Source organism: Bos indicus, chromosome 27 (genome assembly GCF_029378745.1).
Source record: "Bos indicus isolate NIAB-ARS_2022 breed Sahiwal x Tharparkar chromosome 27, NIAB-ARS_B.indTharparkar_mat_pri_1.0, whole genome shotgun sequence".
NCBI lineage: Eukaryota > Metazoa > Chordata > Mammalia > Artiodactyla > Bovidae > Bos > Bos indicus.
The window spans coordinates 2,105,180-2,132,751 of NC_091786.1; the positions used below are offsets into that span (position 1 = coordinate 2,105,180).

At 42.9% G+C, this 27,572-nt stretch overlaps 1 protein-coding gene across 1 annotated transcript in view; it reads right to left on the reverse strand.

Moving 5' to 3' along the window:
• The window catches only part of CSMD1 (CUB and Sushi multiple domains 1), a 2,070,704-nt gene that overhangs the window by 68,494 nt on the left and 1,974,638 nt on the right, over positions 1–27,572 (reverse strand). The window contains exons 51-52 of the mRNA XM_070781602.1: positions 12,282–12,476; positions 5,215–5,388 (exon numbers count right to left, since the gene is read on the reverse strand). Of these exons, the coding sequence (XP_070637703.1) occupies positions 5,215–5,388; positions 12,282–12,476 (369 nt within the window). The remainder of the gene's footprint in view (positions 1–5,214; positions 5,389–12,281; positions 12,477–27,572) is intronic.

The window sequence follows — 27,572 nt, forward strand, 5'->3', positions numbered from 1 at the left end:
CTGTACTTTTCACCTCTGAGCCACAGACAGCACAGATGTAAGCTGTGAAATTAGCACTGAGTGCTCCTAATAGTTTACCTTCCCTGACTATCACACAGCCTAAATTTTAGACTGAAGATCAATTTTATACCAGGATCAAGGAGGGTGGGGTTAATCTTTCTCCTCTAATATCTTTTTGGTGTAATACAAGCATTGTCATAACCAGTTGTTTTATTAAAAATCTGTACATGGATGTGTTGCAAAACACAAGGTTCTTGAATCCTTTCTGGTTTTATTCTCTAATAGCTATGGAAAAGCAGTGTCTACAATATCATTTTGAATCATGTCATCTATTAATAGCTACTTCAGCCACTCAGATGTCACCATGATATCACATTACAAAAGAATTCATCTCCCCATCAAAGTGTATCAAAGGTCATCAAAGTGCAGCAAATGCAAACTTACCTCCAATAACAGCAAAATAATCAAATGAAAAAGAGATAATGTTCTTTGTGGAGGAAATGTCTCAATCTATCACTGATATCTTGAGGGCTACAGACTAAAGAAGTAAGAGAGTGAAAGTCATGATGGGTTGTTATGTGTTGATAAAGCTAAATGATATCAATGATCTTAAAAGACTAATGTGGTTCCTGCGATAGGAGACCTGGATTACAAATGGACAACCTGGTGGAGTCGGCATGTTCTCTGTTGAGTTCAGTGCAAGCTGCCACAGGGAAGATAAACAGAAGAAGATAATTAAGGGAGCATGGGGACTGTAACGCTTCCCTGATGGATTATAAGGTACCTGATGCGTAGATATGGGGTCAGCCTTCTTGGTACTTAATTCTGCAGTCCAGGGAGACGCGGAGTGCTGCACAGCAGACGGTGAATGAGAACACATCCTGGGCAATTCCCGGCCTGGGAAGACCCTGCTTGTGGCAGAGATGCCGCACTGATGAAGCGAGGGCAAACCCTTTAGAAAAATGGACTCTGATGCTCACAGGTAGCACTTTGCCTAAATTTTAGCTCTAATCATGGTTGCACACAGGGTTGCCAAGTTTTCCTTATTCTATCTTTCCTCAAAAATTCTAGCTTAGAATTCTGGCAAGGGACCTCAAATACAGCACAGGTTCAGTTCTCAGATGTCGAACGAAGAAAATCATCCTTCACCTTCTTAAATCCAGCTCTCCTACTGTTAACACTCACGAGACTCCCACTGTGACAGTGTCCATGCATGTGCTTGGCCATTTCTGCTGCCACGATCATAAGGAATCTGGCATGTTCTTCCCTGCTGGAAATCATTAGAAATAACCATTGTACCCCAGCTAGAAACAGGATGCCTGCTCCACGTGAAACAGAATCTCAAGCAAAGGAATTCTTTTGTTCTAGTAACTCTAAAAATAAACAAGATACTTCACTCACAACTTGAAAAAATGCTCTTGCCAAAGTGTTTTGCATTATGATGGAGAAAGCATGCTGGGTATAGAATCAAAACAGCACAGAGTCCAATGGAGCCCCCCACAAACAGCTGCCAGGTGGCCAACCACTTCTTCAGGAAGTCTTCATCACATTCTTGGACAGATCCCACTTGTTGAAGAATAAATAAGGGGAAATATTTCCTATATTGAATCTGAAAACTATTCTTCTGTAAGCACATCTGGTATTTCAAGCCAACGAATGGAATTATGTATCACTAACGTCATTAGCAATCCTGGTCCTTGCCCTCAGCAGATGTGTTTAATTAATTTCAGTTTTTAAATTTTTTCCCACCGTTTTAAATATTTGAAAATAGCTATTAATTACCTCCTAACTTTTCCCCCAGCCAAACTGAAGATCACAAGTTTCCTAAACATTTCTCACATGTCATGGTTACCAGAACCTTCACCACAAATGCATTTCAAGCACTCAGCAGCTCACTTGAACTACCTCACAGAACTGAAGTCTTCACCCCAGATATGGACTGAAGGAAATAATACTAATAATCTCTTAGCACCATGAGCCTTCTGTTTCCCAAAACACCTGGTCCTTCTGTGTGCGCTACAAGTTCATAATTTTCTCCTCATCATGTACATTTTAAGTTATATTACTTTTCGTTTTGAGTAAAATATCATACTAATTCCATTATTTTCTTATGTCTGCATGTGTACATACTAAGCTGCTTCAGTTGTGTTTGATGGTTTCTGACTCTATGGATTATACCCCAGGCTCCTCTATCCGTGGGATTCTCTAGGCAAGAATACTGGAGTGGGTTGCCATGCCCTCCTCCAGGGGATCTTCCTGACTCAGGGATTGAACTCATATCTTTTATGTCTCCTGCATTGGCAGAAGGGTTCTTTACCACAAGCGCCACCTGAGAAGCCCTTCTTATGTCTTAAAAAAAATCTATCTGGCCAATAATTGATTTGAAGGGTTCCTGAATCTGCCATCAGATATTTCTTTTCAGTCTTTCAGCTAGCCTCGTTATGGTCTTTCCCTGTCTGAGCATCTCCAGCACTGACAGTACTCTGTTCTCCACCTGCTTATCCTTCTCCCCAAGCTCTCCACTGTCTCTCACACAGTCTTCTGGGTCCTGTGGACATACATTCTTGCCAGGTTACATGATATTATGTACCCATTGGCAAGCCATTTTTTTCAGGAAAAGAGCTATCCTCCATTGTCATATTCTGTGTATTGTGAATTCCAACCTATAAAGTCTCACTGAGACTACGTTTACAACTTTCAAAATCTTTAGACTTCTTACCCATTCTTTACTCACTGGTTTAGAATCACACATGGCTATTCATCATTTCTCATCCTTTTCTAGGTGTGTGTTTTTGGCCTCCTCCAATTGCATTGTTCTTCATATCCTGCATCCAGGTTCTACAACACTATCATTTTATACATTATGATCTACACATTTTTCTTCCTCTGTCTTTCGGCTTAACTCCCTCTTTCAGAAGTATCTCAGTCATACTGCATCCCACCGAGGCCGTGCCTTTGAGTACCTCCATCCAGCCAACTGCGCATCTCATCCTTTCTACTTCAAAGCCCTAACCTTCCATCAAAGAATGCCACGAACCAGGTGAAGTTTTGCTTGCAATCAACAAGACTCACGCTTGCTCCACGACTCAACAGTTACAAAAACTGAAGTTGCCACTGAAATTCTCTGCGGCCACTGCTGCCTTAGCATCCCAGGTCACTGGAAGGACCAGTAAAGCTTTTGTGAGCAGTGACCCACTAAGCAAATGAACATCGAGTTCACTTTCCATCTCACAGTTAAGAGCAGAGATGGAATTTCTTAGATCACCTTATTCCTTCCTTTGCAGACACGCTTCACTGCAGCTGACTGAGAAAACCTACCCCAACCACAGCAGCCTTAGGGAAGCACCACTTAACAGCCAATCTCATAACAGCAGCAGGAAAGCACAGGACGTCTCAAAAGCAGCACTGCCTCCTACATAAATCCCAGGGAGATGTCCTAGATGGCTGAGAACTACAGTGACTGCACTTAACAGGGAACTTACACACAGGCCTCGTATTAGAACAGCACAGATCCAACTCCTGCACTAATCTAAAGAAAGTCACTTCATGGAGAAGCATGAGAACCTCCTTCTCACATCAGTTACTGTTTCTTGGTCTGCTGCTTTACTTTCATCCACTTCCTTCAAATTCCTGAGTGTTTCTTCAAATTCCCTCCAGTGGAAAGAACAGATTATTGCTATTTAAATTCACTGGTCCTGGCTGAGTTCTTGAAGTCAGCCTCACCCGCAAAGGTTCAGAAGCCTAAACTTCCCATTTCCACTGCATTGGAGTGGTTACAAAGCTATAAAGATCACAGAGACAGTTATAAAAGGGGCTTCCCTGGTGGCTCAGTGGCAAAGATTCTGCCTGCAATGCAGGGGCCACAGGAGATGTAGGTTTGATCCCTGGGTCAGAAAGATCCACTGGAGGAGAGCATGGCAACCCATTCCAGTATTCTTGCCTGGACAATTCCATGGACAGAGGAGCCTGGTGGGCTACAGTCCATGGGGTTGCAAAGAGTTGGACAGGACTGAACCGACTTAGCATGCACACATGCAAAGGCAATTAACATATTTTACTAATCACTTGCAGACCTAGAAGAAGCATGAAAATCTCTGCCCTTTAAATTGCTTACAGCAATTTTCATACACTTAATTTTTCAAAGGAAAAACTTTCAACCCAATTTTTTAAAGATTTTTTTTAATGTGGACCATTTTGAAAGTCTTTATTGAATTTATTAAATATTACTTCTGTTTTATATTTTGTTTTTCTGGCCACGAGGCATGTGAGCTCTTAGCTGTCTGACCAGGGATTGTACCAGCACTCCTGCACTTAAACGTGAAGTCTTAACCACTGGATCGCCAGGGAAGCCCCTCAACCCAACTTAAAAAAAAAATGATCATGTAGAAAATGTTAATCCTTGGGGAAAAGAAGACCACATTATTAATACTATGCACACTTTCTATTTTACATAATTCATTGTCCTTACACTGACAGACATTAATGGCACATTAACTTATTAATGTAATTTAAAACTTTTTAAAAAAGATAACAGAGGAAAAGTGAAAGTCACACAGTTTTGTTTGATTCTTTGCAACCCCATGGACTGTAGCCTGCCAGGCTCCTCTGTCCATGGAATTATCCAGGAGAGAATACTGGAGTGGGCAGCCCTTCCCTTTTCCAGGGGGTCTTCCTGATCCAGAGATCCAACCAAGGTACCCTGCATTGCAGGCAGATTCTTTACTGTCTGAACCACCAGGGAAGCCCTATTTTAAACAATTCATTGCCCTTACATTGATGGACATTAATGGCACATTAACTTATTAATGTAATTTAAAAATTTTTAAGAAGATAAAATATATGACAATTTTAAAATTTATTTTTTGTGCATTCTATTTTTTTTTAATGTGTGTGTGTGTGTGTGTGTGTGTGTGTGTGCGTGCATTCTAAAACTATGAGGGCATTCGAGGGCAGTGCTACCTTCAGCACTCTATAAAATAATTTTTGTGTCATTTAAGGCGACATGTGACCTGCATTTATCACTCAGATTTTTAAAAATCCCTTTAGATATTTAAAGAGGAAGTGATACTCTAAAGAGCAGCATTAAAAGCCAGGTGGGATTTAGTTACTCTCGGTCAGAGCTTTCATGGAGAGAAGTACCAGGTTCTGTCTTGCTGTTCTCCATCTTTGAGGTCTGTTTGAGGCAAAGCAGTGCCCTTGCACGGATTAACTCACCCAGACAGCGAGTCTCGGGGCCGCTCCAGAGCCCATTGGCTAAGCATTCTCTGACGTGGGACCCCACGAGCGTGTAGCCCGAGTTACACGTGAATATGGCTGTGGCACCGTAGACTGTCAGCGTTCCAATCTTATTTCCATTTGGGGGAAAGGACAGGCTTCCGCACGAGATCACTAGAAGGAAAAGGAAAACAGAGCGAACATTGTTGCAGGTCTGACATAGACTACTCTCCGTGTTAAAAAACAACAAAATCTCAAGTCTTCATTTTCATTGAGAAGCCGGGGGGCAGGAGTGTCATCTCACGGTGAGATGACCCATCACCTGGGACGTTTAATTTCCCTTCTCTTGTATCCTTGGAATGAAAACTTGAAACTTTGGAGTGGAATCCAAAATAGAATAAGTCCCTTCCTTCACCCATTGCTATTTTTTTTTTTCATTCTCACAAGTAGCTACACTTTTCTTTAAATACACAGTATACAAATACTTTAGCCTACAAGCCAGGCAGTCCAACAAGTTGGCTTTCTGTGCCCTTTTTTGCTTACATCAATTACAAGAATCACAACCCAGTTACTGGCATCCACATGGCATAACAGGAACTGAGGCGTGTGGCTGGTCTTCCCCAAAGTCATCAACTGGCACAAGCTGTGTGGGATTAAACCCAGGACGCCCACTACAGCAGAAGCACTGAGTTCACTTTTTCTTTCATGTACTATTTGTTGGGACCATGAGCTTCATAAAAACGCTGACTATATGGAACATGTACAGACTTTCTGAAAATTAAAAAAATATAAAAACTAGACCTTAAGTGATTATAGATGTAGGCACCCAGTTTACACATATGTTCCAGCATAATTATTGATTACTGACCACTTACAGCCACACGATTACTCCAGGTGGGGAGATGAATGCAATGGTCACTCTCATTACCGATACTTGTTATAATACCTGACTCCCTGCACTCGCAAAATCCACCGATGTTTGAGCACACACACACACACATTAGCAGAATCTCAGGGGAAGAGGGAATCATAAAGTCATCAAGGTGAACTGCTCATTAGAGGCTTAAATATGATTTAACAGGTGAGAATGAAAGTGTCTGAAAAGCTCTTCTAAGAGGAGTGATAACAATTTCCTGCTGCACTAAGTGAGTTTTTATGTGCAAAGGGCTTGGGGCAAAGCTGCCAAGTAGCTAGAAATGACTGAGTCCTCGTTAACAGTAAACTGATAAGAGGTTGTAAAGGAAAAGAGCAAGAAGGCACATGCTGGCTGCAGGCCACCCGGGGCCCGCTCAGCTTTGCCAGTTCCGAGCTCGGTGACACCACCAAGCTCTCTCGGTCTCTGAGCCCTGCTGGTTCAGCTCTGAAGGTTAACGCCAGCCCCAGCCAGGTAGGGCTGTGCACTGAGCTCGGCGAGAGGACAGCGGGTGGGGGCCACTAAGGCCCTGCGCCTGGCCGGGGCTGGGCCCGTGCTAAGAGTGAAGGACATCTTGGGGCCTATTTGGGGAACTGGTTCCAAAATCTGAAAACTTTTACTGAAAATTCAAGTGAAGACCATTTTACTGTTTAGACCAATCTTTTGAATTACGCTGATTTTATTCCAAGACCCAAAACCCTGGTTCTGTTTCAAACAGACACGCAGACACAGTCTGGAAATGTGTGCTCTGGGGGCACTGCTCATCAGAAATCTGGAAAAGTCAGCTCTGGAGTATTTCCTGATGAGAACATTATTGTTGTTGAGAGAGCTCTGAGGACTTCTTAGTTTCTGGGATTGCTACACTCTTACAGGGTCATATCTTATGCATTCAATAATACTGCTAATGCGTTCGCTCTTCTACATGTCCATGGGTTTGAGTCAGATTTAGATGTTTTACAATTAATTATAAACTTCTCATTATGCCTTTTCTCAAACATGGCACGAACTTCACCTTGAGCAATGATTTTTTAAAAAAATTTTTAATTAATTATTTATTTATTTAATTTATTTTTTATTTTTTTTTACTTTGCAATATTGTATTGGTTTTGCCATACATCAACATGCATCCACCACAGGTGTACACGTGTTCCCCATCCTGAATCCCCCTCCCACCTCCCTCCCCATACCATCCTCTGGGCAATGATATTTAAAGATCCCCTTGTAGCCACTCAGGATAGCTGGACCGTGTTTTGAAACCTCAGCGTTAGTAAGAAGGGAGGTCTGAGCACACCTCCTCTTGGAGGTCCTGATGCACTGTTAACGGTGGACCAGCACGAAGGAGGGTGGTTTTCACATCTGTTCTATTTTTTTAGCCTCTGTTAAAAATATCCTGGTGACGAAATTATTTTAGGCTTGTCCTCTACTAAGCTTCACTAGACTATAAACAAGAACTACTGGGACAAAGCATTAGCTTTCCAGCAGCTGGATAATGGGGTCTCAGATGTGGAGATCTGGGTGGCAGAAAACCCGCCACATTAATGAGGTGGGCAGCAGCAACACAGAAGCCCCCTAACAGAAAGAGAGAACTCCTCTACCCTAAAAACAAATGGAATCCTTTGTCAAATTTCCAAGGGGAAGCTTGATGTCCCTGCTCTTCTCTCCCATCACGCTTTCAAGGATAAAGTCAGTGACCCTCACATGGTGCACACCCTCGGGCACAGAGCTTGGTCTCTTGTACCATCTCCAGCAGTAGGTAGCAGGGCTCCTTGGAGAAGAGCAGAGTCCATGTTTGGGTGAGGAAAACTCAGGAAGAGCATAAAACACCCTGTCTTTATGAGGAAACACGGCTGATTTCAGAGATGTCAGAGGTTCAAGGGTAAAAGGCACACCCCCTGGCCACAGGGTGACCAACCGAACAACAGATACTAACAAAGACACAAACCAAAAGGCAAGCAAAGAATTCTGTGGAAGCCAGTGATTTTAGAAAAGGCCGCACAACCTCAAGGACGTTCAAAGGAGACAAATGACAAAGTGAGACAGAACAACTCGTGCACAACGCGGGGAGTCAGCGAACGCCCAGCCATCTGCAGAGAATGTCTGTGGCCCCGATGCCTGGAGACGGCTTCAGGCCTGGGGCCTGGTGGTGGCTGTCCACAGACCAGACTCAGCATGAGACCCAGCAGATTAAAGTACCTCAGTCGAGAGTCGGGAAAACAGACTTCTGAGAAATCAGCAAGAGGGAGGTAGAGATACAATTCATGGATGGCCAAAGCCCAGTTCTGTCTTCTTTTCACAAATGAGAGTGGAACTGGGCTGCCAGTGGTTCAGTTTAAGAATCAGTGTGTTTTTCATCTTTTACTGTTGTGAGTATGTGAATATTACTGACTGAATACCATTGTCTTATGATTGGTCAGTAGAATTCTGTATCATTAGAACCACCATTGAATAGAAAAATCTGTAATCAATTTTTAAAATCCAGATGTATATCAGAATTATCTGGGAATTTTCTGAAAAATACAAATGCCCAGGTATTGCTTTTTTTCCTGGAGCCCTAGATGTGTTTCTAAAGAGCAGTCAGCTTTAAAAACAACTGGACTATATGAGGATCTTTTACTTTTATCTAGTTTGTTTCACTTTTTCTATTTAATATTCACTGCTACCATTTCATTTAGTTTACATTCTTTAATTTCTCCATCTCTTTTGTTGTTGTTCTTTCTTAAAACTTTATCAAGTGTAGTAGAAAAGCTTTTGTATACATATATACATACATATATATATAGTATGTATAATAGATATATTTTAGAAAATTTAAGAATTATTGCCTAGCTAAAAAAAAATGACATTTAATTCCACTTGGTTGACTTAGTATGAATAGAATGCTTGATTTCTAATCTATATTCATTCAAAACTTTGATATAGTTTCCTGTATTTTGGCATCTAGCATTACTACTAAAATTTTAGAAATTTATTATCTTAGTGATTAAAAAAAAATTAAACAAGGCTTAAAACTTCTAATCCAATTCTGAGACTATAAAGAAATACAATGTTATTTAAAAAAAGGAAAGAAAAGAAAGAAATGAACATGTGATACAGTATTATTAATTGAAGGACAGATTTTGTTCCAATTTCACAAAACTTTCTCTAGTGTCCGTTATTTGTTTTCATATCTTATTCAAGACTCCACATTGCATTTGATTGCACTGAGCAGCTTCAGCTGCATGCAACAAATTCTGGTAAATTCTCTTTCAATTTTTATTCTATTACAAATATTTTCTAATTTTCCTTGTTATGGCTTCTTAGGTACCTTCATCATTTAAAAGTGGACATTTATCCATTATACGGAATCTAGAAAAATGGCACTTAAGAATTTACTTACAGGGCAGCAGTGGAGAAACAGACATAGAGAATAGATTTATGGACATGGGAAGAAGGGAGGAGAGGGTGAGATGTATGGAGAGAGTAACATGGAAACTTACATTGCCATATGTAAAATAGCCAATGGGAATTTGCTGTATGTCTCGGGAAACTCAAACAGGGGCTCTGTATCAACCTAGAGGGGTGGAATGGGGAGGGAGACGGGAGGGAGGTTCAAAAAGGAGGGGATATATGCATACCTATGGCTGATTCATGTTGAGGTCTGACAGAAAACAACAAAATTCTGTAAAGCAATTATCCTTTAATAAAAAATTAATTTTAAAAAGTGGATATTTAATTTGCAAATACATGGGACTTAAAAAGGTAATGTTGATATTAATTTCTCATTTTGATATTAATTTCTCATTTAAATGCTTTCTCCTCTGCAATCACCTTCTGTGCTTTTTTTAGTCTAACTTTATTGAGGCTTTTCATGGCTAAGTTGAAGATCTCTCTTAGTAAATGTCACATTGTACTTGAAAATGCGACAGCTATTTTCAAATATCTTTTGGTATTCATTTCTAACACAATTCCACAGTGATAAGAGAACAGACCCTATAATGATTTCAATACCTTTAGACCGTGAAATTTTTGCATGTTGTTTTATGTCCCTTATGTTTCAGTGTCTCCTAGTTTACAGCCTATGGGAACCTGAATAGAATTTGTATCCTACTGTTGTGTGAAAATTGTATCAATCTTAATTATGTTGAATTGGTTCATAGTGCTTTTCAGGTCTACTATATTCTTCTACTTTTCTGTATATTCATTCTATTAATTTTTAAGAGTTTAATATTGAAACTCCAACTAAAAACCTTAATTTATCTACTTAAAAGTAACTGTAATATATAGGAGAAGGCAATGGCACCCCACTCCAGTACTCCTGCCTGGAAAATCCCATGGATGGAGGAGCCTGGTAGGCTGCAGTCCATGGGGTCGCTGAGGGTCAGACACGACTGAGCGACTTCACTTTCACTTTTCACTTTCATCCATTGGAGAAGGAAATGGCAACCCACTTCAGTGTTCTTGCCTGGAGAATCCCAGGGACGGGGGAGCCTGGTGGGCTGCCGTCTATGGGGTCGCACAGAGTCGGACACGACTGAAGTGACTTAGCAGCATACGTAACCTTGTTATGTATTTTCCAAGTCTCCTGTAAATGTTATTATACTTCCATAATTTAAAAAATTAAAAAGAGAAAAAGAGCAAAAGAATCAGTATTTTTGTAAACACTCTTTTAAATATTAATAGGAGGCTAGGGACCTCCCTGGCGGTCCCGTGATTAAGACTCTGTGCTTCTACTGCAGGGGGTCTGGGTTAAATCCCTGGTCAAGGAACTAGGATCCACATGTCATGCAGAAGGGTCAAAAAATTAAATTAAAAATAAATAAAAAATAAATAAATGGAAGGCTCTCCCTGTAAGTGTACAGCATCCCAGAATGGCAATCTGAGCCCTAAGTATATACGGCTGGAGTGCAGAAGGCAGCCCCCTGTCCAGCACAACCCCCACCTTGGGGTCACAGGACAAACAGGGAGGATGGGAAACTGATGAGACTGGTTATCTGCAGGAGCTCTATGAGAACTCCTCACCCACGAGAGGTGAGCCAGCGCCTGTGTGCAAGTCCCTCTGTCCTGTGTGAAACTGACAGAGGATGTTGGCTGGGAAAGTCTGAAAGAGCAGAAGGTAGAGGCCCCTACTCCTCCTTCACTCGCCTTCTGAGCTTAATGCCTGAGTCTCAGAATCACAGCCTGAGATTCCTGATGGAGGTTGCGGGAAGGAGGGTGCTCACTAATTCAGGTGTCTAATGTGGAGAACTTCAGCACCTTCAGTGACTGGGCAACCAGTCAGACCATGACACCCTGGGAAATGGTGAGGGACCCATGAATAAATAAGCTTCGGGTGGGGGTGCTGTCCACTCTCACTCTGAGCTCCCGGAGGTCTGGACCCTTCCTGATCCGCCTCCGTGATCCTGGTGAAGAGCATCGGTGGGCGTGTCATCACCATTTGCCCCATTCAGATTCATAGACTGAATCAGAGTGAGGATCACAGACAGTGAACTGTTGTTTCTTTTGTCCTTTCCCCATTTTTATTCTGCTTTATTCTTGCTAAGCTGGGTATTTTATAAATTTGACACTGCTCTAACTGCTTGTTTTGTGCATGATAATTTCCTGTGAACAATCCTACTACAGATTGTATATTAAATATGTTTGAATCAAATAGAGCTCTGAACAATACTAATATTGTTTTATTTTTCTATTTATTCATATTTATTACGAACCCATTCAGAAGCTTAACTGCTTATCTTGTACCTATGAGAATCATAATCTCCCTTTTCAAGACAGTTATTATTTGAGAACACAACATCCTTAGCATAAATGCATGAGCTCCCAAGATCCTAATTAGAAGGTTTGAATAGTCAGTACATGGCATAAGACTGATCTTTATAAACATAGGCCTGGATTTGTTTTTGAGCTGATTTAAAGTATCTGAGTATTCTATAATAATATTTCAATGTTTGTAAAATATGATTGTTCACAAAGAAAAGCTAACATTAACACTTAAGGCAGCAGTCATATAGTTAGGTATGTTGGATAAAAATATACATTCCTCATTGTAATGAAAAGAAATGCCCTTTGGTTACACCACTAATGCAGAGGATGACAGATGACAGACCATTGAAAGGCAGATGCCGTTGCCATCAGGGATGCGGGAGGGCCTGGGGGCGGGGACACACCTGTCACTCACCTCTGCACCTCGGCCTCTCCTCCCCCGCACTCCACGTGCCGTTGGCGTGGCACTGCAGCAGCCGCCGGCCCTCCAGGTAGTAGCCCGGGCTGCAGCTCAGCACCACCTGCGCTCCGTACTCATTCAGGGACCCTGACACCAGCCTCCAGGTGACGTGTTCCGAGAGCTGGGCTTCGATGCCTGGGCAGGTGACCGCTGGAAAGAAATACACTTCATGTTGTCACTTTGTTCTTAAGTGTCAGACCAGGCCTGCTCTCCATGGTGAGGGCCATGGTATATGGAAAGATGCCCTCACCTGGCATGCCAGGCTTTCCCTACCACCCACAGAGCCACACAGAAGTGATTTTGGATGTCCATTGCAGTCCACAGCCTCATGGTAAGTGCACTGGGAAATCCTGCATGAGATGACACGAGAAGGGATAAATCTCTTGCACAGTCTTGCGGTTCTATGAAAGTGATCATCAGGTAAATGGAGGCACGGACAGAACCTCTAACTTCTAATTTGTCCCCAACCTCTGAGAAACTTGAAAGAGTAGCTGACTAGTTGAAAAACCAGCTTCCAGCAAATTCAGAAAGTCAGATGCCCTCATTCCCTGCTTCCCCATGTAATATGCTCTGCATATTACTGGATTTATTAGCAAACAAAATCCAAGGCACATGCATTAATACTGTGAAGAAAAGTGTTTAACGAGTTTTAAAGGAGAGAATCTATTCATGCCTTTAGGAAACAAACTAGAATTACAATAGCGACTTAAAAAAAGCAGTAGAGACACCTGTAATAACAGTGGTAATAGCAGTAGTCCTCGCACAGTGTTACTGGAGTGGAGTCAAGGGATTTATGGATATGCTGACAATATATGTAAAATTTGGTACGTGTAAGTATGTACATTTTCTGAAGAGTACAATAATATTTAAAATTAATTTTACAACATAAGAAACTAGAACTCTACTTCCCTAAATATGAAGTTACATCAGCTAGTAACCATCACAGACAAAGCTGACCTGATTGATTAATTTATTGAGCCTGTAAGAAGCATCTAGAGATACCACAGTTTTTTTTTCCCCCAGAATGCTATTAATAAATATCTTTTACTTATAAATTCTATACAAGTTCATTACAATTAAATCAGACATATCCAAAATGTTACCAATATCCCATTTAATCTTTTTTTAATAACTTTACTATTACTATGTGCAAATAGACAGAAAAAATAGGCCTTTTTGGTATTATTACAATAATAATATCAGCAAGGGTTACAATATGAAAGGGATTTTCTACTTTGAAAGTAATCCTCTGGGCTTCCCCGGTAGGTGCAGTGGGTGAGAATCTGCCTGCCGGATCCCTGGTCCGGGAAGGTCCCACGTGCCACGGAGCAACTAAGCCCGGGGCCACAACTATCGAAGCCTGTGCTCTAGAGCCCAGGGCCACAGCCACTGCAGCCTGCATGCCTGAGAGCCTGTGCTCTGCAACGGAAGCCACCACAGTGAGAAGCCCACACACTCGCCACAGCTGGAAAGGCCCAGGCATAGGAACAAAGACCCAGCACAGCCAAAACAATTACTTTAGAAAAAAGTAATCCTTAGATCTAGTTCTCGTAGGTATTTTTTAAGACAAAACAATTATCTAAAATTTACATGCATATTCATGTGTTCTACCTAGTGATACAAATAATTTTTTTTCCTAACCAGATTACCTTTAGAATTCCAGGCATGACTGCCATTTCTGAAAAGACTTTAACGTCTTTAACTTTACAAATCCATAACTTGATTTCAATCCTACAGCACATTTCAAATAAAATTCACTTCATTTCACCAAGACGGTGCTTCTAGAATTAACTTGATTGTTTTTAATTACTGAACAATCTTTTATAAACTCTATTTCTGCCAAGAAGGATTCAGTGTTGGCGTACACAATGGAACAGAAGCTTTCTTCCACTAATATTATCCACAGCAGTGGTTTCCAAATTCCACATGATCACCTCTTTTGCTTTGTAATTATCTGATTCTGGTTTAATTGTTTGCTTGCCTCTCTGTCTTTCTGCTAGGCTCTAAGCTCTTTTATTGTAAACAGTATGTCCTTCCATAGTTTTCTTTTTTCTTTTTTTGAGATTAATGTCCAACTTAAATCAAGTGCTGGTGACACAGAGTGTGTCTGTATATGAGGGTTTGTGTGAGTGTATGTGCCCTCTGAAAAGTAACATGCCAAAAAAAAGTGTTGTGGCAGAAAAAGCAACAAATAAACAAACAACAACAATAATAAAAAACCCACAAAGAAACTGAGGCAATAAAGCATATGAGTAGAAACTGAGAGTAAAAAAGAAAAAAAGAATAAATATTTATCCAAAGTCTATCTTGCCCTTTGTTTACTAAAGGAAGAGAGGGGAAGGGTAGAGCTTTCCAGAAATTTCTGCAGATGTGATTTTATTTGATATTTTCAAAGACACTTCAAGGAAGAGAGTGTACAGAAATGTCTGAGTCTAAAGCCTACTACGTTTTTCAGGTGGTGATATCTGAGTTATGCTAACCAAGACGATAGCAGAAGACTGGTCCCTGCAAACTGTGGTTACTGGACCCCTTCTTGGTAAGCTTCCCTACATGTGGATCTTTGCTTACAAAACAAGGCAAACATCCCCATGAAAGGATCCCCCTGCCCTGACCTGCCAACCAAGATTTCATAGACGATGCACTTGGCCTGGAAGCAAGGGAGCCATAGCTCTGCACCGGACCTGGGGGCCTTGTAGGAGAACCAGACCAGACACTTCTGCATGCCCAGCATGCCTGCCCATTCTCCCGGAGGCACGCTGAGGAGCAGTCCAGGCCCCCAAATCAGAAACCTGAGAAGTGCTCTCATGAGCTCAGCCTCAGCCCCCACCCTCGGCAGCGTGAGCAATCCAGGCCCCCAAATCAGAAACCTGAGAAGTGCTCTCATGAGCTCAGCCTCAGCCCCCACCCTCGGCAGCGTGAGCAGTCCAGGCCCCCCAAATCAGAAACCTGAGAAGTGCTCTCATGAGCTGAGCCTCAGCCCCCACCCTCGGCAGCGTGAGCAGTCCAGGCCCCCAAATCAGAAGCCTGAAAAGTGCTCTCATGAGCTCAGCCTCAGCCCCCACCCTCGGTCACTGCATTTTCTCACAGGCACCTTCCCCACCCACCAGTCAGCTCTGAATCGTGGGGAAACTCCACCTGCCTGCACTTGACCCAATTTCATTGAAATATTAATCTCCTTCTGCTTCTTCATTAAAAGCCTATGTGGTCTCTTACTTCTGACTTCAGTATTATGCTTTTGGAACTAACTCATGTTAAGCCATACAGCTGTAGGGCTTGTTTGCATTTCTATATATTCTCCATGGATCAATGTATCCATTCCTTAATGGTAGCCACGGGGGTCGTCTCGCATTCTTGGCTTTTACAAAGTGTAGCTTTGAGCATGTCCTTAGATGAAAATCTTATGCCAGCCTGTAGATATTTTTCTAGGGAGGAACTCCTACTGGCTCTTAAGATATTTTCAACTTTAGGACACACAACCAAATGCTTTTCCAAGGAGACTATGTCAGCTCACCACCTTCACTGGCAGTGCATTAGAGTCCCACTGGCCCAGCATCTCTGTTGATGCAGGTAGCTGGTCTTTTTATTTTGAAAAGTTATATGTCCTGGTGTGGGGTAAGTGCTATCTATTTGACATTCTGCCTTCTTCTCAATGGAACTCCTTAATCAATCCTTAATATGCATCCTTCAAATATCTTTACCCTTTCTAAGTTTGCCTTTATCAGGCTCTTAAACATAGGTTTTGAAGAATAAAAGTACTAAAACTTAACATATATCTACTTTTTCCTTTGTTATTATTTTTGTGTGTGTGTGTGTGAGCTTGCAAAGTCTTTACCTGATTCCAGGCTCATGCTGGTGGGCTGGTGGAAAGGGGAAGTTGTCTTTTCACAGATTTATGTTCCACCTTTTCCATTTAGCCTGTTGTCATCCTGCCTTGGTTGTGTCTACGTTGTGGGGCAGGTTCAGACTCACTTTCCCATTTGAGTGTCCCATTGAGCCACATATTGAAAAGACCTCTGTGTCTTCCCTCATTAGGATGCCATGTTCACTTTGTCAAAAGACCAACCAACATCGTCCCCGGGTCTGTGTTCTCTGCCATTGGTCTCTTTCCTTGGGCCAGCACCACCCCATTTAAAGCCTGTGCCCGTGTAGTACAACCAGGAATCAGGTATGCTGTGGAAACGCGCCATCTGTGAGTCAGTCTGTCTTTGTGGAGACGTATGAGGAGGACTGGAAGGAGGCACACCTTGTGCTGGGGGGGTCTGCTCCACAGCTGGATCTGAGGGGAGGCTGAAAACGGACGCTTCCGGTTTGGAGAACACACACACACACACACACACACACACGACAGCAGAGCCCCAGGGTCTCCTAGGACGCGGGCTTCAGACCTCAGTGGTGAAAGGGAAATGAGAGGATGATGTGAGGAGAGTCGATGGGGCATCTGTGGGCAGGGAGACTGCCAGTGCCTTTTTCGTCCTTTTTCACTCTTTTCTGTAGTTTCCAGGTTTTACACACTTTACTGATGGCCAGAGAAAAACTAAACAAGGAGTCAAAGGATTTAGCAGCATTGACCTGATGATCACAAAGAGCATTTTCTTTCAAAAAAAGAATATATTCTGGAAAAAACTGAAAGTTGAGAAAATATTTTTTCAGACAAAAATTTGCAACAGTTGAACTAAGTGCCAATGAAAGAACATGCTGCCTTGTGACACAAAAATATATGTATACATACATCACACAACTGTGTACACACACACATATACACACATACACATACACAAATTATGTAAGATCATGGCGTCCAGTCCCATTGCTTCATGGCAAATAGATGGGGAAAAAATGGAAACAGTGACAGACTTTATTTTGGGGGGCTCCAAAATCATTGCTGACAGTGATTGCAGCCACAAAATTAAAAGATGCTTTCTCCTTGCAAGAAAAGCTATGACAAACCTAGACAGTGTATTAAAAAGCAGAGATATCACTTTGCCAACAAAGGTCCATCTAGTCAAAGCTATGTTTTTTTCACTAGTCATGTATAGATGTGAGAGTTGGACCATAAAGAAGGCTGAGTGCCAAAGAACTGATGCTTTTGAATTGTGGTACTGGAAAGACTCTTTGAGAGTCCCTTGAACAGCAAGGAGATCAAACCAGTCAATCTAAAGGAAATCAACCCTGAATAACCATTGAAGGACTGATGCTGAAGCTGAAACTCCAATACTTTGGTCATCTGACGTGAAGAGTCCACTCACTGGAAAAGACCCTGATGCTGGGAAAGATTGAGAGCAGGAGGAGAAGGGGACGACAGAGGATGAGATGGTTGGATGGCATCACTGACTCAATGGGCATGAGTTTGGGAAAACTCTGGGAGATAGTGAAGGACAGGGTAGACTTGAGTCCATGGGTTCACAGAGAGTCAGACACGACTGAGCAACTGAACAATATCAATGTTGATTATACAAATATAAGACATAAATATAAAAGATTACATAAATCAATGCCTAATAATTTAACAGGAGATTGTTTAGAAAAACTAGACGTCTTCTTTTGTGTTCTTATGTTTTAAAATTCCTTCCCACAGCATCAATACTTGGAGGGGTTAAAAAAAGGGAAAGAGAACAGAAACACAGGCTACAGGAGGAATATGGGGACACATCACAGGAGGGAGCTGCATGAGTAATGTATAGAGAACTGAGTACTTTACCTGATAGGGATATTTTCCTTTCATGACATCAGACATCATGGAATAAGGCAAAGCTTGAGGAATGTGCGGACTGACAGTCTCCGTATAGCTGAGCCAGGAGCCAGGGCCGAGACACGAGGAGCAGATGGGAACAGGAAGAAGATGGGCATCGGCAGAGGGGCGGGGGAGCGGGGCTGGGCACCTGCAGACGGCTTTTGCCAGGCGGGCTGTCACTGTGCTTGGGGCGGCCCTGCCACTCAGAGGCCAGCGAGTGACCAAGCGCATCTCCCTGAGACCCACAGTGACAGGGCCCAGGTGCAGTCAGAAGGCAGCAAAGCAGCTTGCGGGCGGCTGAGCTGACATTCTCAGAGAAAGCAGTTTGTTCTTCCTAACAGAACCATCTTGGGCTAGCATCCATGGGGGTTTCCCCAGGCACCGGCCAGCCCCCCAGCTGCCTGAAGTCACAGGCCATGAGAGTCCTGCTGCTTCCACAGATGTGCTCACCCAGTGTTTCCAGAAATAGACGCCTTTTTCACACTGCATGTCTAAGGGTATATGTAATTTCACACTAAGTGATCCTCACAGGCACACGGGGTCAGGGCACACCGGTGGTGTGGTTGTTGTCATCAGTATTTTACAGACCAGCCAGTGAGCTCGGGCAGGACCGAGCAGGCTCGGGCAGGTCCTGCCCCAGCCCAGGCAGGACCCCTACCTGCGCACCTCTGGGCCTGTCGTCCCCCCCACCAGTTGACAAGGGTACTTACTCTGTAAGTGACTAAAACCAGTGACACCAATTACAGCAGCGAGGACTGCGGGCACATCAGCATGTGAATATCACCTAAGTAAGGACAACTGTTAAAGAATGCTTTAAAATGCTGGTCCATCTGGAACTGTAGTAAAAGAAAGTGTTTTGTTTTCATCGATGTTATCAAATAGCACTTATGACAATGGTAAGTGAGCCAACTGCCAGGTCAAATTTAGTTAAATTAAACATTTTCCATAACAGGCAGCTTTAGCTGGATTGATAGAAAGTGCTCCATCTGCCAGTTTATCTCATATTCCTTCCTTTTTTAAAAACAGAAATACAGATTATCTTCTATCACCTTGGAAAAAAAAAGGCACACAACTTATATGGAATAATTTTCTTCTATTTCAAAAAAATTCAAGAGCAGATGTATAGATAGCCACTCTCGAGTCACATGGTCACTCCTATTAAGGGTTGACATGGTTGATGCAGTTTTGTATTAAAACACCTAAATTACTATTTAGAAGTACTCTTCTCAAATTATACCCACTGAAGGCACAGACAATAAAGTTTCTGCGCAGAAAGGATGCAGTTTTTCCATCTTGTGAATGTTGCAGAGACAACACCAAACATTTCACATTTTGCTCAAGAGAGACTGACTTTTCATTTTACCATGAGTGGTTCTGATTTATGACAGAGTCGTCCCACCAGTGGCGAACCAGGCAGGCTGACAGTTGTTTTGTTTCAGATATTCAGACAGCGGCAGCGGTGCCACCATGAATAAAGCCCTCCGGCCTCCCCTCTCGTGAATTACAGGTCCTGCTCATAAATCTTCTGTGAAATTCTAATCGAGATGCAGGGGTGCAGGCATCTTCTCTCTGTAACAGACTTCCCCCATCACAGTCAATGTGCGCGAGTGCTTTCTGCTACCACGTTCAGTTCAAGAACATTTAATTAGATTTATAAAATTATGATCTGATGCCACTGGAGTAAAATGATTTAATCAGACTCATAACTATCTGTGGGGACTTCCTGGGGTGGCTCAGTGGTAAAGAATCCACCTGCCAAGCAGGAGATGTAGGTTTGATCCCTGGGTCGAGAAGATCCCCTGGAGGAAATGGCAACCCACTCCAGTATTCTTGCCTGGAGAATTCCATGGACAGAGGAGCCTGGCGGGCTACAGTCCATGGGGTTGCAAAGAGTCAGACACAACTGAGCAACTAAACAAAAACAACAACAATATAACTACTTGTGTTCACAACCCAGTAGAGTTTTCAAGGTTCCACTCACAGTCTGTACTTGCTGGCTGGGGACAGGCTGAGCTAGCCTTGGTTCTTTTGACTCAAAAGCAGAGGAGCACACTGCTTTGGCTTCGGTAAGTCAGGGGCATGAAGTGGGGATGCCCAGGGTACCACTCTGAGGTCAGTGCATTTCATGCCATCTGACTTCAACATGGCCCTGTAAGGAAGCCTTTCCAGAAAGGCTAGGTTGAGAGCCTGGAATTCCTAAGGGCGATCATTCTTTTTAAATGAGCGCTTTAACCTCAGAGCTTAGTCAGATGACTGCATGATTAGCTATGAGTTATTTAGAATAAGAGCAGGTGGATAGATAGAGTTTTGAAGTGAGCTTGTCAGGCGTTGCTCAGAGGCTCACCCAAGTTACTGGCTCTTGAGAGGCACAGACCACAGACGAGCTGGTCCTTTCTCCTCCGAGGTTCCTGCCTGAGCCTGGACTCTCAGGACTCTCAAGTTCTCAGTGATCTGGGATTGCCAGATTTCTGCCCATTCTTGCAGTTTCCAAAACCTTCATGAGATCGCACATTTTTTTCCTGCCCTGGGCTTTTTGTCATTTTGTTACTGTGGTTGGACTTAATTTAAAAAAAAAAGTTAGGAGAACATTTACATCACTAACTAGAACTGTGTCCAATAACCAATACTCTGCAGCCTAAATGCCACCCATGAAATCTGATTTCAACAAGAAAATATTGAAATAACCTCTTCCACTTAGTGATCCTAAGTGGCAAATGTTTAGATTTTTGTTTTCAATTCTTCAATCCAGGTTCCATAAAAAAAATCCATTAAAAAAATTACATATCATAGCTAATTTTATAATTACATGAAATGAGTTTAAACCAACCCTTGGAAAGGATGAAAATTGAATGCTTTTCTTTTTTCCATCTCTCTCTCTCTTTTTTTTTTTTGGCTGTGATGTACATATAGCCTGTGGGAGATTAGCTCCTGGACTAAGGATCAAACCTGGGGCCCCAGCAGTGAGAGCACTGTCTTAACTACTGGACAGCCAGGGAAGCCCCTGAAGGTAGTACCTCTAATCCAAGTGTCTGTAAAAAGAACATGTAAGAGGGGTTTCACGGTGACCCAGGCTTTCTGACTTAGGAGTGTTTTCTAAACTAAATTCACTGCAAGTCACTTCAGGTCACTGAGTCTTCACTGGAACTGATGATATATGGTCTTCAGAGGGGTCTGAAAGAGGGGGCCCCATGCAGCTCCTGTCTGAGAGGAGACCACGTCCTGCACTGAGCAGTGGTCAGGTGTTTGACAAGAACAACAAATGAGGGAAAGAGAGCGAGCAAATTAAGTGGCATCAGACCACACTGAGGATGGTCCATTCATTCATTCATTCTAGAAATATTTATAAACTTACAGACGTGAACCAAAGCTACACCTGCCCTTGAGCAGTGTTAATGTGGAGAGGAATAACAAACACAGCCGGTGCTCAGGGGCCATAAAGGACCTGGGTACCACAAACCCTGCATTTCCCATTCTTCAACCTCTGTGCAAACCCCACTTTCTCATATTTATCAGGGAGCCACGGGGAGCTGTTCGTAGTTCACAATTCTAACTAAAATGCAAAAAGCTAGAGGAACCTATATTCAATCTTTGGAAATGAAATAAAAGAGATGGGAACATTATACAGAGTAGAACATACATGGCCCTGAAAATAAAGGACTGAAAACACAACTGAAATGACAGAATCTGAGTCCTTTAAACAGCTTACTTCCCCCAAAGCATCACAGTCCTAAAAGAACGTGAAACGTTTGCACAACAGTGAGATGCAGCCTTAAGATGGTCTTTCCCCACAATGTGCAGCAGAGAGGTTTGTCACCCACTGGTGGTCTCCAGTAAGCAGCTTCCGCAGATTGGCAGAGGCCTGCCCTGCTTGGAAGAGCCCACGCCCGCCCCACAGAATGCTGCCTCCAGAGGGTGAGCAGCTGGACCGGGCCCTATAGTCAGTAAGCCGCTCACCACTTCGTGCGGGCTAATGAGGTACTTGCGATCCACCAACACCTTGTCCAGGAGTGGAAGGGTGTCCCCCTCCCCGCCTTTTCCCTCCGTTTCCTGAGCCCACATTAGGCACATGGACAGGTCTCAGAGCCCCGAGGATAAGACTGGGTCTTGGGAAGGGGCACTCGCCCCTGGGCCACCCGCCCGTCTTGCCTGTTGCGGCGCAGAGAATGGACTGGTGCACACAGCTAGCTGGGGAAGGAGAGGGAAGGGCGAATTGAGAGAGCAGCGCTGACACGTGGACACCACCGTGCTTAAAGTAGTTCCCTGGCGGCAGGCTGCCACAGAGCACAGGGAGGCCAGCTCGGTGCTCTGTGACAGCCTAGAGGCATGGGGTGGGGTGAGAGAGAGGGTTGAAGTATAATTATGACTGAATGGTGTTGGTGTTTGGCAGAGAGCAACACACCACTGTAAAGCAACTGTCCTCCAATTTAAAAAAAAATGCCCCTTTGATCTGGGCTTTCATTTCACAGCTGACCGCAGTCTTGGGAGAGAGCTAAGGGCTCACAGCTTGCATATGGAGCTTTCACCACTCCTCCCCACAGAGCTTTAATACATAATTTTAGAAATGCATTTGTAGCTTGCCATGATGAATTTGCAGTCAGATCAGGGGTGGCCTGGCCTTCCTCCCACAGCTTTGCTAACATCTTACCTGATATCTCTTGTCAAGGCCCAGTGCAGGCAAGAAGGACCCTCTACAGCCACCGCACACACAGGACACAGCAGTCCAGCACCACGTGGCTGGCAGCCAAGGGCCAAGCACAGGCCTGACTCTGGCTGGGATTCCCTGCAGCCCTGGGTGGGCACTCATGCACCCTCTGAGGGCAGCAATAACAATGGTGACTTTTTGTTACAGGGACTTGAAGATGGAATGCGGGTGAGCGCTCAGCAAGTGCTCAGCACAGAGAGAAAGTCCACAATGCAGGTGAACGGCTGGTCTGACGCTCAGTTTAGCAATACGATCTATGATTAAATGACGCTCATCCAATTGTTAAATGATGATATAATTGGAACTCTACATGAAAACAGAAATAATTAATAAAGAAACACAAGTATGATAAGGCCATGTTTTGAGGGGCTAAAGGGATAAATACCTCAACATTGGCTCAGACAGTAAAGAATCTGCCTGCAATGCAGGAGACCCATGTTCAGTCCCTGGGTTGGGAAGATCCCCTTGAGAAGGGAATGGCAATCCACTTCAGTATTCTTGCCTAGAGAATCCCCATGAACAGAAGAGCCTGAAACAATCCATGGGGTCACAAAGTCAGACATAACCGAGCAACTAAGCACAGCACAGCACCTCATGCATACACATATGTGTGTTATGTATGACTATGTGTATAAATCCTTTACAGACAAGTGAGTGCAGACATACATATGCACAAATAGATAATTTATGTGCAATCTTTGTTCCTCGATTGGGCTATTTGCAGATGATATAAAGCTGTTTCGTGTGGCTTTAATTTACTCCTTCTTTCCTTAAATGTATATACCTTGGATTTAATCACTTAATGTCCTCATGGTGCCCAAGGTGGAGCAGGTCCTTAATATATTATTAATGAAAAACTTGTCTCTCTGATAACTTTAACTGAAAGAGGAAAAAGTCCCCCGCACATTGGGATTTTGTTTACTGTTGGCAGGTAATCTTAGTGGTTTTGTTTTTCTCCTGAAAGCAGAGGGCGAGGAGCACATTTGCTCATCACTGTCAGACCAGCAGACCTGGGACACTCATCCCAGCCACTCTCCCTAGTTCATCACGGCATGAGCATCATTTATGCCATCAATGGTCCAAATCCAGCTTCGGTAAATAATTAAAATGGAAAGAATGAACCTCAAACGTCTGCCCTGAGATTTGTACAACTGGGGGATGCATGTGAACTGAAATGCAGTTATTTATTATAATCTTCATTCTAGTAAACCCAAGGGCAACATGAACTCAGTTTATTTACCATTTACAGTTACTACTTATCAAAGCTGAAGTGCTTCTTATCTCTTGAGGTTCCAGTACTGATCTACATATTTTTCAGATGCTAAAGAAACTTATACAAACTGTGTCGTACCAACATAGGAACTGGCCTTGGGGAAATACACATCTCAGAATTTAATAGTAACCAAACTTTCTGACTAAGAGGAAAAGTTTTATGCTTACTCTGCTCAGTTTCTTCAATTGAAAAAATGTGAAAAAGATAAACCTTTCCCTCAAAAAATTAAATAGATTTTCCAGCCTTTGAACACCAAGGAATTTTAATGAAGTCTAATAAACAAAGGGAAAAATACTTGAAAGTTTGAGACTGTACTTAGCAAATTTAAGGTTGATTTCCCATTTTACTATAAATATTATATTTATCTTCCTGTCCTACTGAACAAGTGCCAGTCAGTGTCAAAAAAGGCTTTAAAATGCAAATTGGCTTTTTCCCATTTAACAATCATTTAACTGAACAAATAACTTTCTTAGGCTGGGGACCTCATGTGTATGTAAGAAACTGTTTTGTTATTTAATTTTTTCATTACAACTTTAAAGCAGTTGCACATCTAGATGTGCATTTAAAACAGAAAAATCAAATATATTCATAAATGAAACCACTCTATGTGCCGTAACATAATGCTTTATGTGAGCACAAAGCAGCTCTCTTAATTGATGTAACATATGCCTTTGAACTGCCAAAGACCTCTCATTCCTGATTTTCACAGAAAATTTTAGGCATGAATATACATTGTCTTTGAAATCACTTGGTTCTGCTACAATATTCAAACATAACTTTACTCCCTCCTTACCATCAGCTATTTAATACTTTTTAGAATGAATTATATGTTAGATTAAAGTAGCACCTTTTCCTTCTGTTTATGCTCTTGGTTTTTATGAGACTTAAAAATCATGAGAGAAATCAATTCCAAGAGGCAGAACCACACAGAGTTTAGGAATAGGGTCTCCCGGAACCGAACCACGACTCGGCTACTTTGTCTGTGGGTTTGGTCAAAGTAACCACTTCATCCTGGTTCATATCTAGATGCTGGGATAACAAAACTGCCTTCCTCAGTAGAATTAAAAGGGTCAATTTGTGTAAAGCTTTGGGCATCTAGCCTGGAAGATACGGGAGTCTGAGATCTGTCTTACATGAGCTATCATCCATATGGTGTGCCCCTTAATGCCTAAATGGGCATCAGTCTCAAACTTGAGCTGGGGCAGGTTCCCAGGTGGTGCTGATGGTTTAGTCACTAAGCCATGTCCAGCTTTTTGTGACCCATGGACTGTAGCCCACCAGGCTCCTCTGTCCATGGGATTCTCCAGGCAAGAATACTGGAGTGGGGTGCCATTTCTTTCTCCAGGGGGTCTTCCTGACCCAGGGATTGAACCTATGTCTCCGCTTGGTCAAGCTGGTTCAGGTTCCTAGGTGGCCTCTCCATAAGATCTGCCTTTTGCAGAAGTGAGTGCAAAATAATCAAATTAATGAATTTCATCCTAATTGCCAAGAGAACTCCTGGGAGGATTTAAGCAGTGAAGTGTCATGTTGTGATTTGTACGTGCTTAAATGAGAAGCCGGTGGCTGTGTGGAAGGAGACTGTCGGTGGTGACTTGGTGTATGTGGGGCCTGAGCCGGCAGACGAGTGTACTGGGTGGAGTGGGTGGAGGTGACGGGACATGATGCAGCAAATGCAGGGCGGGAGGAGGATGGCTCGGAGGAGAGAACTGGGGGTCCAGACTGTGGTTCTGAGCTCTCTTCTTGGCTGTGGGTAGCCAGGAACATCCTAGGACGTCTGATCTCTGGGCGTATTTCACAAGTGTGGGAACTCTCATATGTCTTCTCCTTATCACCCCCGCTTATCATGAGATCTATTTGATATTTAAACTGTCTCTTTACGGGCTCATGAGATGAAGGGCCTGCACTCAGGCCACAGCACAATGTACTGGGCCCCCAGGCAGGCCTGGGGAGGTCACGGCCACTGTGCTTTTGGGATGCCCAGAGCTTTGGTGCCAAACCAAACGGTCACCACATGGCTTTACTGGTGGTAGCAGGGGACCTCCAACAGGACACCATGACCACAACAAAATGCTTCCCCAGACGTTTTCATGATGTGACCTATCAAATGTATCTGGTTGCAAATTGTGAACTTTGGATATTTCAGTTATTTACTTTGTATGAATTTAGCAAGAGGAGAAAACACTACCTTCTCCAGAGGACTGTTAGTATCACTATATGATGCAACATAGACAAGTGTTTAGAATTACCACTCAAAACACGGGTGTAGGTCATCACTGTCATCTCAGCAGACCTAGCTCAGTCCCCACAGGAGCACTGCCTCCTCCATAAAGACTGACCAGGCACTCACGTTACCTTCTCTATGTCTGTCTGTCTGTCTTCTCTCCCATAGAGCTTACATCATTCTGTCTGTCCAAAACCCCATGCAGACAGTCAGGCTGAGGTCCTGGCAGAGCACAGGTGAGCTAGGGCACCTTCAGGTCTCCTGTTAAGAGTGACTCTCAGACTTAGGGAGACCTCACCCACTTTCCCAATGGAATTCAAGAAATGCTGTCTGCTTCCCTCTCTTTGAGCCTCTTCTTTCTCCATCCTCAACCTGAGACTCAAAAAGCTATGTTGTGCTTCTTTTTCTCATAATTCTCACATAGTAACCACTCATGGTGAATATCTAGAATGCTAATCTATTTATTGGCAGGAAGAGAAGAGTGAAAAAGATAGCTAAAACCTCAACATTCAGAAAACTAAGATCATAGCATCCGGTCCCATCACTTCATGTCAAATAGATGGTGAAAAAATGAAAACACTGACAGACTTTATTTTCTTGGGCTCCAAAACCACTGCAGATGGTGACTGCAGCCATGAAATTAAAAGATGCTTGCTCCTTGGAAGAAAAACTTTGATAAACCTAGATAGTGTATTAAAAACTAGAGACATCAGTTTGTTGAGAAATGTCCATATATGGCAATGGTCTTTCTGGTAGTCATGTACAGATGTGAGAGTTGAACCATAAAGGAGGCTGAACACCAAAGAAATGATGCTTTTTAACTGTGGTGCTGGAGAAGACTCTTGAGAGTCCCTTGGGCTGCAAAGAGATCAAACTAGTCAATCCTAAAGGAAATCAGTTCTGAATATTCATTGGAAGGATTGATGCTGAAGCTGAAACTCCAATACTTTGGCCACCTGATGCTAAGAACTGATTCACTGGAAAAGACCCTGATGCTGGGAAAGATTGAAGGCAGGAGAAGGGGATGACAGAGGAATGAGATGGTTGGATGGCATCACCGACTAGATGGACCTGAGCCTGAGCAAACTCTGGGAGATGGTGAAAGACAGGGAAGCCTCGTGTGTTGCAGCCCATTGGGTTGCAAAGAGTTGGACACAACTGAGTGACTATAAACAACAATAAACCACTTGCATTAGAATTTTTGAGATGAAGGTGTAGTTGTGCATTGTTTTACCCAATGAAGAGTTGCCTTAACATAAACATGACTCATACAGATATTAAAAAAAAAAAGAAAAAGTCTGTGTTTATACTGAAAGGCA